This window comes from Haliotis rufescens, unplaced genomic scaffold (assembly GCF_023055435.1).
Source record: "Haliotis rufescens isolate VD_foot unplaced genomic scaffold, xgHalRufe1.0.p SCAF_2, whole genome shotgun sequence".
Lineage (NCBI taxonomy): Eukaryota > Metazoa > Mollusca > Gastropoda > Lepetellida > Haliotidae > Haliotis > Haliotis rufescens.
Window position 1 is genome coordinate 43,563,928 of NW_025963890.1, and position 15,698 is coordinate 43,579,625.

A 15,698-nucleotide genomic window follows, 5' to 3' on the forward strand; every position below is an offset into this window, starting at 1 on the left:
GGTGAAGTCATAGGGATAGGGATAGGTGACGTGATAGGGATAGGGATAGGTGACATCACGTTCAATAGTGACGTCATCTGGTTTGTTCTATGACGTTTCAATATTTGTAAAAGTGGGTCAGTGACATTCGTGTTGATTACAGTTAATGTTTCAAAAATTTTGTTTCTTTTTATTTGATAAAAAATTCTATCCATTTTAGCTATAATAACGGTGAGGCTATTTTTCAGGTCATTATCATTTGCAGAAGCCCTCGGTCTTTTCAACTGCCCTCCCTCGTGGGGCAGTTAGTGGAAGACCTCGGGCTTCTGCAAATGATAATGCCCCGAAAAATAGCGTCACCCTTATAGTATCATGTAAGGCCAAGTGAGGTTTTGTCATGTTTCTTGTTAGTTTAGGACACGTTAGTTTACGTTTCAAATATACACGTTAACCCTGATGCTGTTTATATGTACTCCATTCACCCTTTATGTTTACCTCCAGAGCTGACGAATATTGTGTACAATGACTACGCAGGAAACGAACGAAATAGTTAATTGCATTTTCTGCGTGTTTAATGTTGCTGTTATATAAACAAAGGTATAAAGGTACTACTGTTGAGGTTTTATAACAAAGATGCACCATCCAAATTGGAGATATTTATAAAGTGCAATGGATTTTGGAGATTGCGAATTGTGAACAAACAGTTTTTAAAATACCAATATGATCAATAACGCACCGTGTGATAGTTAAAAATAATACGTCTGTTTGTTACTTAGGGCTGATTGGGTGAAAATATTAGAACGTTTAGATGTTTGATATGCATAAAACGACCTAACGAGACGTCAGTTTCGCGAGCGATATGACGTTATCCAACGTTCATGACGTAACATAATTTCATGTAACGCTGTAGCCAAAAATTCACTTACTGAGCCGAAAGCTCTTTTCATAAAAAAACCCACACGTTCCAGTTTATACTTTACAAAGTAAGAACGATGAGAACTGTAATATATGGAATGGAAGTAGCCTAACTACATCTAAGAAGTATCTCAGACCAACCGTTTAGTTATAACATGTTAACGTTTCAATAATGATAGCATTTAACTATATTATCTACCTTCAACCCTAATCATGAAAAAACATTATCCATGGTTCAACGATACCTGCCTATTTTGAATCAAAGTATTAAAATGGAGAAGATATTGAGCAAATACAAAATTATAAACAGCCAAAGACAACTAAAAAATCTTAGAAAGATTTTGACAAGTTCTAAATTTGATTCTGTTGTCATCACTCCGCAAGTTTCTAAGTGCGGTGACAAACGTTGCCTAACTTGCAGCAATATAATTGAAGGCTGTTCAGTACAAATTACAAAGGACACTCAATTTACTGTAAAACAAAATATGCCTTGTGATACTAGAAATGTTATTTACTTGATTGTTTGCAGTGGATGCAATGAAAAGTATATCGGAAAGACAGAACTTAATTAAAAAGAAGAATGAATCTTCACCGTTCATAAATAAAGCAGCTACACAACCGTACGATTCAACTCAGTGAACATTTAGAAGCATGTGGAAACGGCAACTTTTTAGTTTTCCCGCTATATAAGCTAAATTTTTATCATGAACCTACATTGTTTCAAAAAGAGCAACATTTCATTCATAAATACGCGCCTAAGTTTAATGTAAAGGCGTAAGTTATTTGTCCATTGTCACCTTGGTATTGTGACGTCATAGTTTTCCTAATGTTATGACGTCACGTAACTATATGTTACTATAAGGGTAACGCTATTTTTCAGGGCATTATCATTTGCAGAAGCCCGAGGTCTTCCATTAACTGCCCGACGAAGGAGAGCAGTTGAAAAGACCGAGGGCTTCTGCAAATGATAATGACCTGAAAAAGAGCGTTACCGTTATTATAGCTAAAATGGATGGAATATTTTATCAAATATAAAGAAACAACAACATCGGTTTTGAAACATTTACTGCAATCAACGCGAATGTCACTGACCACATTTTACAAATATGGAAACGTCATAGAACAAACCAGATGACGTCACTATAATATGTGACGTCATATTCTCTACCCTATGACGTCATCTAACAACGAGCTAGATAATGGCCCGTCGTCAAGCAATATGAGGGCATTATCAAGTTACAGTGGCCCGCTCATTTCTGATAACGTGCGGGCGGTTTAATGATAATTCTATCCATTTTAGCTATAATACTTCATGTCCGTTATTCAGTTATAGCCTGATGAGACTCGTACGTGGTACGAGTTAAAAACGCTAGCCAATTAAAACTGTGTTCAATCTTACTCCACTTATTTAATTATTACTATATTGTGCCTGAGAGTTAGAACTTTACTGTGCTTCATATATCATCCAAAACTGGCTCCCACAGGAGATATCGCTTGGATTAGATCAAGCGATATCTACACTGTAGATATCGCTGCAATGAAATTACATCACAATGCTTTGCAGACAATTGTTACATCACTGGTTACCATGACGTCACAATCAAACGACATCACTAATGGCTCTGCTACTGAAGCTGTTAGCAGTACTTTTTACACTTAAGACACTGCTAATTACTGTCTACAAATTGAAAAAGTTGGACGAATGATGTTGGATGATAAATAAAATCTCACCCTCGTGTCTTTTGCTATAAAATATATCAACACTCGTTGATAAAAGTTGCAAAAATTCTCGGCAAGCCTCGGAATTTTTCCATTTTTATCAACTCGTGTTGATATATTTGATAACAAAAGACACTCGGGTGAAATTTTCTCTCTCTCTCTCTCTCTCTCTCTCTCTCTCTCTCTCTCTCTCTCTCTCTCTCTCTCTCTCTCTCTGTATATATATATATATATATGTGTGTGTTAATGTGTGTGTGTGTGCCTCTGTGTGTGTCCGTGTGTGTATCTGTGTCTGTATATGCGTGTGTGTCTCTGTGTCTCTGTGTGTGTGCATGTGTGTATATGTGTGTCTGTGTATGTGTCTCTGTGTGTGTCTGTGTGTGTATGTGTGTGTGTCTGTGTGTGTGTGTGTGTGTGTGCATGTGTGTGTGCATGTGTGTGTATGTGTATGTGTGAACAAATGTTTGTTTGACTCACATTTGAAAGAAGTTACATGTTATCATACGAGTACTTCCTGTTTATGACATTTTGAATTCGAGGTTCTTAGTCTCGATATGAGTATGTACGTTAATGTACCGAATCACAATCAAACATATTTGATTTGGTGTCATTACAATCGATAATGCAACCGTGAAAGGGAACCATGATGGTTACACCCATATCGACAAGGAACAGTGGTCACTAACGTAAGGTAACTAATTTCGTATGGGTACATCATTGACTTTACATTTGCTTGTTTTACTGATTACACAGTTCTGAACTTTAACTGTAGACATATGTTCTCGTCTTTGGAGTTAGATAGCTCCTTACAGCGAAGTTTAAACTGATATTGAAGAGGAGTTGTTACAGTTTTTGTTCAGCAGCTGTAGTGCCAGCCCATGAGAAACCCCTGACCTTCCGCACTCCGGGCAGACGCTCTACCACCCACTTAACCACGGAAGCGGTCAAAATGAAGAACAGACAACCACCGATATAGTGAGTGAGTATGGTTTTACGCCGCTTCTAGCAATATTCCAGCAATAAACCAGAAATGGGCTTCACACATTGTGCCCATGTCGGGATTCGAACCCGGGTCTTCGGCGTGACGAACGAATGCTTTAACCACTAGACTACCCGTCCGCCCCCGACCACCGATATAGAAACCGGCTGGTTAGGACGGCTACGATATGTCCACTTAAGCCTCGGTGATGGGCATGTTGTTTTAATACAGGTATTCTAAAGTTATCAAGGGGCGGTCGGGTAGCCTAGTGGTTAAAGAGTTCGCTCGTCACGCCGAAGACCCGGGTTCGATTCCCGACATGGGTACAATGTATGAAGCCCATTTCTGGTGTCCCCCGCCTTGAAATTGCAGGAATATTGCTAAAAGCGGCGTAAAACCATACTCACTCACTCTAAAGTTTTCAGTACATGTTTCAAATTATCATTATCTTTTTCCAAAGAAATGGCTGCTTTGATAAAAAATAAATGAGCTTTGTTTAGTCTGGGTTTGAAAAAGATTCAGTGGTAAAGGTTTGCCATTAAGAAGTATATCAAACATTATATCATTGTGTTTGTCTCTCTTGCACGTGGCTCGGGAAGTTTGAGTATCTGTTTCCTTGTCGTCCAGCTGTTGATTACACTTGACTAGGGTTGTCACTCAATATGTCGCTGTCACCTTTCCCCCACACTCAACAAAAGAGTAATTGTTCGGAGGATCGGTTTCCGGAAATATTGGGTCCGGAATAACGGAATTGCACTGCATTGGACATGAAGTCAACATTCGTAATATACAGAGAGTGCTCTGAATATACCCTGAATATCACATTGACTTACATATATCTAATTAGCTCATGTCTAGTGCCTAACGAATCTGCGGGGTACAGGTTATGCACCGACAAATTGGGTTTATGAGCTTACTGTGCTCTTTTTGTAGAAAAGTATAAAAGGTATTCAAATTAAATCAATAAATAAACTCAAATGCGTCTAGGCGCACCTTTTTAACATACACTTCATAAATGAATGTTTCAAATAATAGGGAGTGTAGGAGGTTAAAGTCAAATCATGATCGCTGAGTCAAGGCGGAAAATGAAACTACCCTGGTGAGCGGTGTCTGTATTCTCAACGTCAGTAACGGGAACAGGTCTACACTACACCATATACACTGGGACAAGACAAAAGTAAGTTGAACTTTATTCCAAGAATGTAGCAGAAAGATTGCGTTTCTTAAGAGCATGGACATAACCCAGAAATATGTATTGTTGTAGTACAGCTGCATGAAATAATAGTATTCATTGCTTTACTTCGTGATCCTTACAGTTCAGTGAGTGAAAATATGTGTTATACTATTTTTTCAATTTAAGATCCTTGTTTATTTCCATATGGTGTATATTAAACATCATATATTGTGAATAAAAAAACCATTTACATGTATCATGCTCGCCTCAGTCTCGCATAACACATTATTATTCCTCGTATACATTTCATCAGTCGTTTTAATCATCGTTTATTGTACAGGATATTTCACTCGGCGACAAGTCTCCTTCTCCATAATATTTGTTATTCATTCATAGAGCAATGACCCTTAGCTCGTTAACTCAAACAGTCTTTTGTATTAATTCTATAATGACAAAACCATGCTTGCCGTAAAAGGCGCCTATGCTTGTCGTATGAGTCGACTAACGGGATCGGGGGGTCAGGCTCGCTGACAATTGCGTGGATCAATGTTCATGATGTCAATCACTGGATTGTCTTGTCCTGACTCGATTATTCACAGACCACTGTCATATAGCTGGAATAGTTCTGAGTGCGGCGTTTAACAAACAAACAAACAAACAAACAAACAAACAAACAAACAAACAAACAAACAAACACAAACCCCATCAGTTTAGTGTGAAGGTTTCAACTCTCTCAAACCATTTGCTCGCCTTCGGCTCCGAATGTATCAGTAACATAGGTCACAGTATGACTATCACAACCGGTCAGGAAGAACAGGTAAGGAAAAAAGGCACAGAGCCTTAATATTTAGGGGGCACGGGTGGCCCAGTCGTCTAAGGCGCCGCGATTCGCTGTGCAGAGTTGCGTCCCTTGGGCACGCCAGAAACCTATGATTGTGGGTTCGAATCCCGGTTCGCACCAATTATGTTTCTAGGTTTGTCAGCACCATGCCCGTGCTCTTGGGTTTCACCGAAGTGGTAAACGTCTGAGACCTGCATCACTTCGGGCTTTCCTCCCACATTAAGCTGAAACGCCGTGATATAACTGGAATACTGTTAAAAGCGGCGTTAAACCCAACTCACTCACTCACTCACTTAATATAATTTATATGTGTCCATGTTAAGTACAGTGCAGCAGTTCAAACTGCATATGAACATAATTTACCTTACACACACGTGCACGTGACATTCTCAAACATATTCATGTCAGGCACCACACACAGTGTGTGTAAAAAGGTCTTGAGTGTGATTTTAAAATTTAAGTTAACGAATTCAAATCTAGGGGGTAATCAAATTATCAAGAAACACCGGTTCCTGAGATTAACCCAAACCCAAAACTACTAAAAAGAAACAAATATTTTTAATAACAATATTGTTTACAATCACATTTTACCCATTATCTCGTGGCCTATCTAACACAACGAACATAGGTAACTACATGACACTAATTCTGAGTATCCTTGTTTTGCAGAACATCTTCACAATGGATGTACTTATCCCACGGTGTCATCATTGGACATCCATCGTCCTGCTCTCTCTGCTTTTCCTGAAAGGTGAGAGTTTATCGTTAACTTATAAACTGGTATTAATTATGGTGTCAAGTCAAGTCAAGTCAAAGATGTTTATTGTATCAAAGGCCATCGGCCCATATACAAGTTCAGATAAATACAGGGGGTGAGAATTTACAGATTGGGAGATACAACAAAAATTACATAAATATAACATTCATTTAACAATCGGTGATAATCATGAGGACTTTCTAGGGTAAGGTAATTAAAAATATGAATTTCCACTCAACATGTTATTTCGTAGTTCCATCCCATGTTTTACAAATAAAGACAGTTTAAACATTACATCGGCATCATTCGATGACAAAATAGAAACAAAAGCTATTCTACTCGTCTTAGATAAGAAACATTCTGGTATATATTTAGTACGTAATTCTGCATAATAAGGACATTCAAAGGTAAAATGTATTTCGTCTTCTATTGCAGAGTTACAGAATGGACAAATTCTTTGTATTCTTTCAAGTGATATATTCCGTCCATAGTTAATCATAAGTTTTGACAAGCCAAGTCTGTATTTAATATATCCATTTCTTAGGTGACTATTTGTTAAAACTGATAGATATTTTTCTGGCTCTAATAGAGTCTTAAATGTTCTGTACAAATCATAACGTGAACTGTTTTCCAAGTTGCATTGCCACCCTTGATAGAACATATTTATTGCTATTTTACGAAAATCATTTAGAAATAAATGTTGATCACCAACAGATTGGTTAAGCCATATATACCCATATCCATGTGAGAATAATAGTGTCCTAATATGCGATACCCATGTAACCTTACCGATACTATCTAAATGAAAGAGCATGTTATAAGCTTTTTTCGGAAGCCGATGTGTCTGATGTGATAGGTTGCACTTTCGATAATCAGAACAAAATATCAGGTATAGAGTATGTCATCTGAAATTTTATAAGGTTTCAAAACGAATTCGAGACGAATCATCACCAATTACTGTAATTTATTGCTATTCATCTAAACAATATCTTATCGCCGACAATTAGGTGGAAAGAGGAAAGACGAGTGATTTCTACAGAATGTTAATGCTCCTGTGTACTAAATAAAATCATGATACCGTGAAAATATGCCATCTATTACTAACAGAAACATAGTCCTGAACGACACGACGCGGCCAGTTTCGGTAATTCCTCTGAAAGTTTCGTGTATATAAAAAGAGAATACACGACATTGAAGATGATTATTATTTAACTGAATACAGCGCTATACATTATTTCGTTCCTAATCGACAGTTTCCTCTACAAGGGCATCTTGTTCCAACTGTGACGGTAACAACGTGGCCTGTGTTTCAAATGTGTGTCCAAGAAACTATTAAACCAGAAAAATGCAATTATATTTAATTAACATGTTTTCCTTTCGTAAATAATATTTGACGTGTCCTGTGATATTGCATTTTCTACTTTTTGACAGCTCTTGTAGCCAGTACTCCATGTAGCAACTGTGACGGTAACAGCGTGACCTGTGTTGACGGTATGTGTCCACCTCGATGTGTCTCTTTGACGTCATCTGGAGAGTGTCTCCAGTGTCGGGAGTCCAGGTTCTATGGTAAACAGTGTGAACATGACTGTCCAGACATCTGTCTCAAATCTCGCTGTCAGATGAACAACACCCGTGTTGTGTGTACAGAGGGATGTGTGGCCGGCAAGAAGGGAGATAACTGTGGTGTGAACTGTCCTACAGCCTGTACACAGTGTGAACGTTATGGTGAAGGTTGTACAGGACAATGTCAGAATCCCCGGTATTACGGTCCACAGTGTGAAACACCTTGTTCCTCCGGCTGTACAGATGGATGTAATAGGATCACGGGGGAGTGTGGCAGCTGTGAGCCAGGTTACACAGGGGACAAGTGTGATGTTACCTGTCCCCGCAACTGTAGAGATGAATGTGATAAAGACACGGGGGTGTGTGGCAGCTGTGAGCCAGGTTACACAGGGGACAAGTGTGATGTTACCTGTCCCCGCAACTGTAGAGATGAATGTGATAAAGACACGGGGGTGTGTGGCAGCTGTGAGCCAGGTTACACAGGGGACAAGTGTGATATTACCTGTCCCCCCAACTGTGGAGATGGATGTGATAAAGACACGGGGAAATGTGGCAGCTGTAAACAAGGTTACACAGGGAAATACTGTGACATATGTAACATTAGCGAAGGTTTGTACTTTGACTAATTTTCAGGTTCGCTGTGGGGGTACGGAATGAAATAAATACCTGCTCTGAAAAGCAGCCAGCTTTGCTCGACAGTGTTCCTAATTAAATAACGGCAAATGCAAATAACAAGTAAAAGGAGGCCACGTTGCTGATGCAAATGTTGACAATGACCATGTTTGAGTCTAATTTATTATCCTCTTTTTTATTTCATTTCCTCATGTACTTACAGCTTCATGCTTCTTACAACCATGCAGCGCCTGTGACGGCAACAATGTGACCTGTGTTGACGATGTGTGTCTACCTCGATGTGTTTCTGTGGCGGCAACCGGGCAGTGTTTCCAGTGTCGGGACTCCAGGTTCTATGGTAAACTGTGTGAACATGACTGTCCACGCACCTGTCTCAGCTCACGCTGTCAGATGGAAAACTCCCGTGTTGTGTGTACAGAGGGATGTGTGGCCGGCAAGAAGGGAGATAACTGTGGAGTGGACTGTCCTACAGCCTGTACACAGTGTGAACGTTATGGTGATGGTTGTACAGGACCATGTCAGGATCTCCGGTATTACGGTCCACACTGTAGAACACCTTGTTCCTCCGGCTGTACAGATATATGTAATAGGATCACGGGGGCTTGTGACCGCTGTGAGCCAGTGTACACAGGGAAGTACTGTAATGTAACCTGTCCCACCAGCTGTGAAGGTGGATGTGATAAAGACACTGGGGAATGTGTACCTTTAGGTGAGAACTTTTGTCGTCATTGAAAGTAAAATGTGTCAGGACATAAGTTATAAATAACTATCACGCAGTCTTCAGAAGCACAGCAACTATATTTGCCAAGTAGAATATATCTAAATATATCATTATGAATTCCTATGAAACATATAAATATATGAATTGCATATACTTTTTGTATTTTTATCCCAGTAATGATTTTGAGTTCGTATGTTTATTATGAAGTCGATTGTTTTTAACAAGACCTGTAACAATTTATCTACACTAATTTTGAAGGACAACCACCGTTACTGATGTGGATCGGAAGTGTCCTGTTAGCGATGGTTGTCGCTGCGTCTGTTCTCTTACTCGTGGTGTTTCTGTGGAAGAGGTGAGCCTTATGTTACACAGATATTTATGACGCGTTAAGTATTTTGTTATCTAAAGTTTGAATCATAAAAATATCATGGGGTACATTAAATACCGAATTTATGTTACATATTGTATTTGCATGTATCTGAGTTGAAATGTTAAACATTCGATAGCTGTTTGAAATGTCGTGTTATTCCAAAGCCTTTATGTAATGTCTGACTATATATTCTGTATTGTTCAGAAGAAAAAGAAGATTGAAAGAGCTGATATGTGAAATGCATTCACTTAATAACAATGAGTTGACGCCCCATGATAGCCAACAAAACCTGTCATCATCAGATGGAATGCACACATCCTCATGTCAAGGTATTACAACAAATGTGTGGTGCTTGCATTAAGTAGACGGATTTTAACGTTAATTGCATATTTCTAATACCCTGTCAACACGTCTTTAAATTCAAACAAATAGATACCTTCAATTTCCAAGTGTAATCTTAAGAGGTACTCTCAATACATTTCAACTATAATTTACCGTGTGAAATGGGAGGACGAATATGTTATCAATCGTTTACAGGTGATGCCCTCCAACGAGTGATGTTATGCGGAGAGCTGAAAGGTGAGATGGCATCCCAGCAGATAATGCACGAGTTCCAGGTGAGCATAAAATGTAACATATTATTAACATTATTCACTACATTAAAGAATTGACACATGTGTGCCTTAATTTCGCCTTCTATTATTAGATCATGTTTTTCTTAACGTATTTTTTAACAGAGGCTGTCCTGTCCCAACATCGAAAAAGCAAGGTATGGATCTCTGGATGACAACGCCCTGAAGAACAGATACAGAGATGTATTGCCATGTACGTTTACGCATGTTCACTACATAGATAAGGGGTGATGGATACACTCTGCTTTAGTATCACTTAATCTGTCATTATATCACTTATTATATTTTCATATCCTAGTATTTACTTCATACCTGAGAATAATGACACTGTTAACGTTATTTGCTTCTTTTTTTACAAAAAAACCTAAACATGTATATGTATGGTTTGGCCTGGTGTGAATATTGTACTGACACATATTAATTGAAAACAACCGAAACTTACTTTTTCATTATATAACCCAAATCTATTTCTGTTGCTGTTTTCCAACGCAATGCAGATGACTCAACGCGGGTGTCACTCGAGATTGACGAGAAAAATGACAGCGATTATATCAACGCGTCATTCATTGACGTAAGCATACGTACTCTCATCTTTATTCTTTAGTAACCTTTGCGTCGTGTCTTTGGATCAGGACAAAGTGTTTTATCGTTCAACATTTAATAAATTCATAATTACGTTTATTCCAGTTGTTTTGTACCTGCCAGGGGGATACAAATCCATACATATGTATTATATGTATTATATGTATATACAAATTGCTTACTTATTGCATTACTGAGATCTGTCTATGATTGTTATTTCCGTGTAAATAAAATGTTATGAATATATTTCAGGGATACAAAGCGCAAGTCAAGTACATAGCAGCTCAGGGTAAGAACATAAAGCCTTAGTATCATGCTAACTGACCTTGGTTATTACCGTTTGATTATGTATTGAATAAGACGATGCTATAGAAACACAACAGATGTTTGATAGTCATATTAAACGACAACTTTAATAGTTCGAGCTCCATTCACTAAGTAGTGAGTTTCAAATTTGAGCTTTAGAATTTACTTGTAATGTGAAAAGAGAGACATTAGATATTACGTAGTGAACCGTTCGTAGCAAAAACAATTTACTTGCTGTACATAATCCAAATCCCGTATTGCAGGACCATCGATAGAAGTAGTAGCAGACTTCTGGAGGATGATATGGCAGCTGAACATAACCAAGATTGTCATGCTGACTAACCTTGTGGAAGCGGGGAAGGTAACTATTTCATGTGTAACATATTTAACAGCGTGTCAGAGGACAGTATGAATACACATAATAATTTCCAGCTCTGACATTTATCAGTATAGTACACTAAAGACACTCTTAAAACAAAATAAACCATGTAAAGAATGCACGCTATATATAGTCTTTCATTCTACACGGCTTGTATTGAGCTAATATCTTTTGAAACATGTTTCTCTTACCAGGTAAAGTGTGAGATGTACTGGCCCTTCTGCAGTTCTGACTTCTCAACCTACGACAAGGTGTACGTTCAGTGTGTTGAGGAAAAGGTGTATAAAAATTATACTCTCCGGAAACTAGCAGTATGGCAGGTATGAGTACAATACAAACGTCAGATTACAATGGAAGATATTCTCACATAATAATTCTCAAACTCACAGCCAGCGGTACAATAAAACTGGTCAAAAAACGAAATTAATTATTTTAAATATATTTAAAGTATAATTATGCTTCTGTATATGTAAACTGTTTGGTGTTTTTGGAAGAGCCATTCCGAATCAATACTAAATTCTGAAAAAGGCAAAGTAAATTGATTAATATAAGAACATTAGGTATTATACGTGTTGATCAGCAATTCTTTATTTGTTTGTTTCTTTTAGGAAAACTCTGAAAATAGAATAATCCGCCAGTTCCATTTCACCTCTTGGCCTGACCATGGAGTTCCAGGGGAGACAACTTCAGTTCTAGACTTCCACAGGGTTGTCATGGACACAGGAATAAATTCATCCGGGCCCTTGTTAGTACACTGCAGGTACTGTGTGTACAAGTACTTTATAAGGGAGAAGTTCTCAAGTAAATACTTGTTTCAGTATCATGTTTCATTTATTGACGCGTTGTGACGTTGCAGTCATCGTGTGTTGTGTTTGACGTGGTAAACATACCCGAAACACGTGCCTTAAGAATTTTTAGTCTTAATGTCGTCATCCGTACCAAATACAGGATGTTTGATTTAAGCAGTCTGAATATTTGAAAGCATATTTGATATTTAAAAGCTCTTTTAAGGTGTTAATGTTCACACAGAATATATTTTCAACTGAGACAATTTCTTTAAAATAATAAACCCAACGAACACAGAAACGAATGTAATTGATATAACGATGAGTGTAATTGAAAAAACCCTGTAATTAATCAACAGATCACCATTTGATATGGCAAATACAGTATGTTTGTAGTTATTGCTTGATATTTTTTTTATGTCACATTACTCATCAAACACCTTGTTTAATAGTTCTTGTAAAATACTTCTAATAGAATACATCTCATCGACGCTAGATGGCCTCTTGCTTGTACTGCGATGTATGGTCCTGCTAGCATATTTAATGGCCTTGGTTCAGAGTGACCCCTCGTTAATCGGGACGGTAACGTTCCCAGTGAATCGTCCTGATCAACACATTTCATATCAACGGTGCGGAAACCTGACCTTGTATACATGTACATGTGTGAATCACAAAAGGTATTTTTCCGGGAGTTGTGGTTTCCGTTTTAACGTAGCCCTGACTAACTAGGTTCAACTGTATGATTGTTTTCAGCGCTGGTATTGGACGCACGGGGACATTCCTAGCCTTGGATTACCTGCTGGATCAGGCCAGGAAAGAGGGCCGAGTCTGTGTCTACACCTGTGTACAAAGCCTCCGCCACCAGAGGATGAAAATGGTTCAGACAAAAGTGAGTTCAGTTTCAGTTCAGTTTATCAGGGGGTTCATGTACCATCATGCATATCCTATCATTTGTATTTAGTCAGTGATATTCTTGTGACATGATTTCTTGCTTACAAAAGTCAGTATTTCAAACAAGTTAAGCCATTCACACACTATATTCACATGCGTGTACTTGGTCCTGGTTTCGGTGAATGTGAAAGTGCATCGGGGTGACAAGGACAAATATGTTTCCGTTATTACTGTTGGTGTTTCTCAAGTTTATAATTTACGAGGGGCACCCTAGGCATTAGCATGTTATTCAAAAACAAAATACGAAGGGTCCACACGTGCAGGTGCAGTTGGACCATGAATATGATAATTCGCACCTGTTTATTAAGGGAAATGCAGAACAAAATAAATTGACCCATTACAAAATTAATACAAATTTTAGTCGTGCCTTTATGCTATTATCAACAATATATAATGTCTGTAGTTATAATATAACACTAAATTGTGACGATTAACTAGTATGTGTTTTTCCTTGTTCCCTAGCATCTTATACAGCATCCACATTGATATAGCAAATCACAGAAGAGCGTAAATATTTGAATAAACCCTCGGTGTGTATTTATTTCGGATGGTCCCGTGGAAATTAATATAGTGATGTGTACGTATTATTATGCAGACGTTTATTATGAAGCAGAGGGTCGTTGAGTGCGGCATTTATTCAAGGCAGGCGTTCATTCAAGGAGTTACTGTATACCCACATTATGATGTTTGTTTTATTTGTTATCAAGGAGGCATTTTTGGCTTAAACAAGAATTATAACACTACAACATTACTTTCGTCAGGTGATACATGACTTACGTCCTTTGTATCTTCTTCAGGAGCAGTATGCGTTCATATACAAGGCACTGGTGAGTGCACTGAAGATGAGAGGGGATTTGCAACGATGCCAAAACCCAATAGCTGTCCTGTGTGGGGAGTGCTGGCAACAGAGAAAAGACAATCGCAGGTTTACATATTTTAGCTAAATACATACTCACATATACATGACCATGCTGTTGACGACGATGACAGATTACCTAACACCGCCTTGACAGGAAATATCAAATATACACCAAATGCTAATGAAACAATCTGTATCTAAACCTGTAAATGATGTAACACTGTTGATGTCTGTTGACTATATGAATCTGGTCGGTAGTAAGAACGACGTGGTCAGCCTTAAGACCTAATATGAATGATACATTGTGCATACATGACATGCGGATTAAATTAAAGCATGATAATAACACGATTGTACGATAGCATCATCAGTACTATGTTTTATTTCAGATCTAACGCTAGTCTCCAGAAAGATACGGAGTACCAGCGTCTGTGGAACTGTCAGCTACAACGCAGGAACAGCTATCTGCCAAGAAGTCCATCCCCTCCCCTCGATGAGTATGCCATCATCAGTGAAAACACCCCGCCTCGCCTTCACAGATCGCTGAACGCCTATTCCATAGATGCAGACATGGACACATGGATGGATACGTCTGTATAATGTCCATTCCATTCAAGACAGAGAGCGTTTATCCTTGTGTAAGACCGCCCCTTGCGATGGTGCTGTGACATTACAAGGTCGCTGGCAGACTTTGCTGCTGTAGACGGGCGAAGGAACATAGCACAGTTCCGATACAAGACTTTCAATATAGGGCAGCATATGGCTTTATTGTGTTCCATTCTATTGGAAGATCGTACTTCATACGACGATTTGTATATAGTAAAGGAATTACTTTAATTAATAATCTGATTGTGTATGAAAACCGAAATGTACGCACAAATGTTCATTGGCAGAATATTTGTGTGTTACAGTAATAGCATCGTGTACAGTATTCATAAGGAGACATGCGTATTGATCTGTTGTTAATAGTTGCTATTCAGGTTTTGTACAGTGACGTTTAAGTGTTACTGATGGATGGACGAGGATACTGTTGCCATTTGAACAATGTGAAGATACTACAATGTTCTAGTTATTGGCCGTTCTGTGGTTGTAATTTAATTCAATGAATTACGCAAAACTCAATTTTGATGTCCATTTCAAATGTAACTATAAATAGTGAATTAATGTTTAATATGTAAATAAATTCCAACAAAGTTTGTATCATTACAGCAATAAACATGTTCTTTAAAAAGAAATCATTCTGTCATTTAAGTGTGTCGGACAAGTACCTTCTCATGCATCCACATATATGTATAAACTGAATGTGTACATTCATTAATTCTAAAGGCAAACATGTCCTCAAAGAGACTAAGGAAATTAATAATATCCAAAGTAAATATCAATGTCAGAAAATGAAGCCCTTACGTTGTAGCCTACTGTTGCCATTGATCATCGTATTCGAAGTACGCCGTCCCCCGCCTTTCCAGGTATATAATGAATACTGCTTCTGAAGTAAATATAGTTCATACAACGATGTTAAGGGTCAAATGGAAGAATATTTAAGCTTTTAGTCT

The 15,698-nt window shown here is 38.2% G+C and overlaps 1 protein-coding gene across 1 annotated transcript; it reads left to right on the top strand.

Moving 5' to 3' along the window:
• Positions 1 to 4,564: 4,564 nt before the first annotated feature.
• On the top strand, positions 4,565 to 15,346 carry LOC124153061 (multiple epidermal growth factor-like domains protein 11). Its single transcript, XM_048400027.1, has 16 exons — positions 4,565 to 4,769; positions 6,277 to 6,358; positions 7,796 to 8,536; positions 8,763 to 9,269; positions 9,540 to 9,633; positions 9,856 to 9,980; positions 10,189 to 10,268; positions 10,389 to 10,476; positions 10,781 to 10,854; positions 11,118 to 11,154; positions 11,435 to 11,532; positions 11,745 to 11,870; positions 12,159 to 12,310; positions 13,089 to 13,224; positions 14,084 to 14,211; positions 14,535 to 15,346. The coding sequence occupies exons 2-16, from the start codon at positions 6,289 to 6,291 to the stop codon at positions 14,743 to 14,745; spliced, it is 2,667 nt and encodes an 888-aa protein (XP_048255984.1). The 5' UTR covers positions 4,565 to 4,769; positions 6,277 to 6,288; the 3' UTR covers positions 14,746 to 15,346.
• The last annotated feature ends 352 nt before the right edge of the window (positions 15,347 to 15,698 follow it).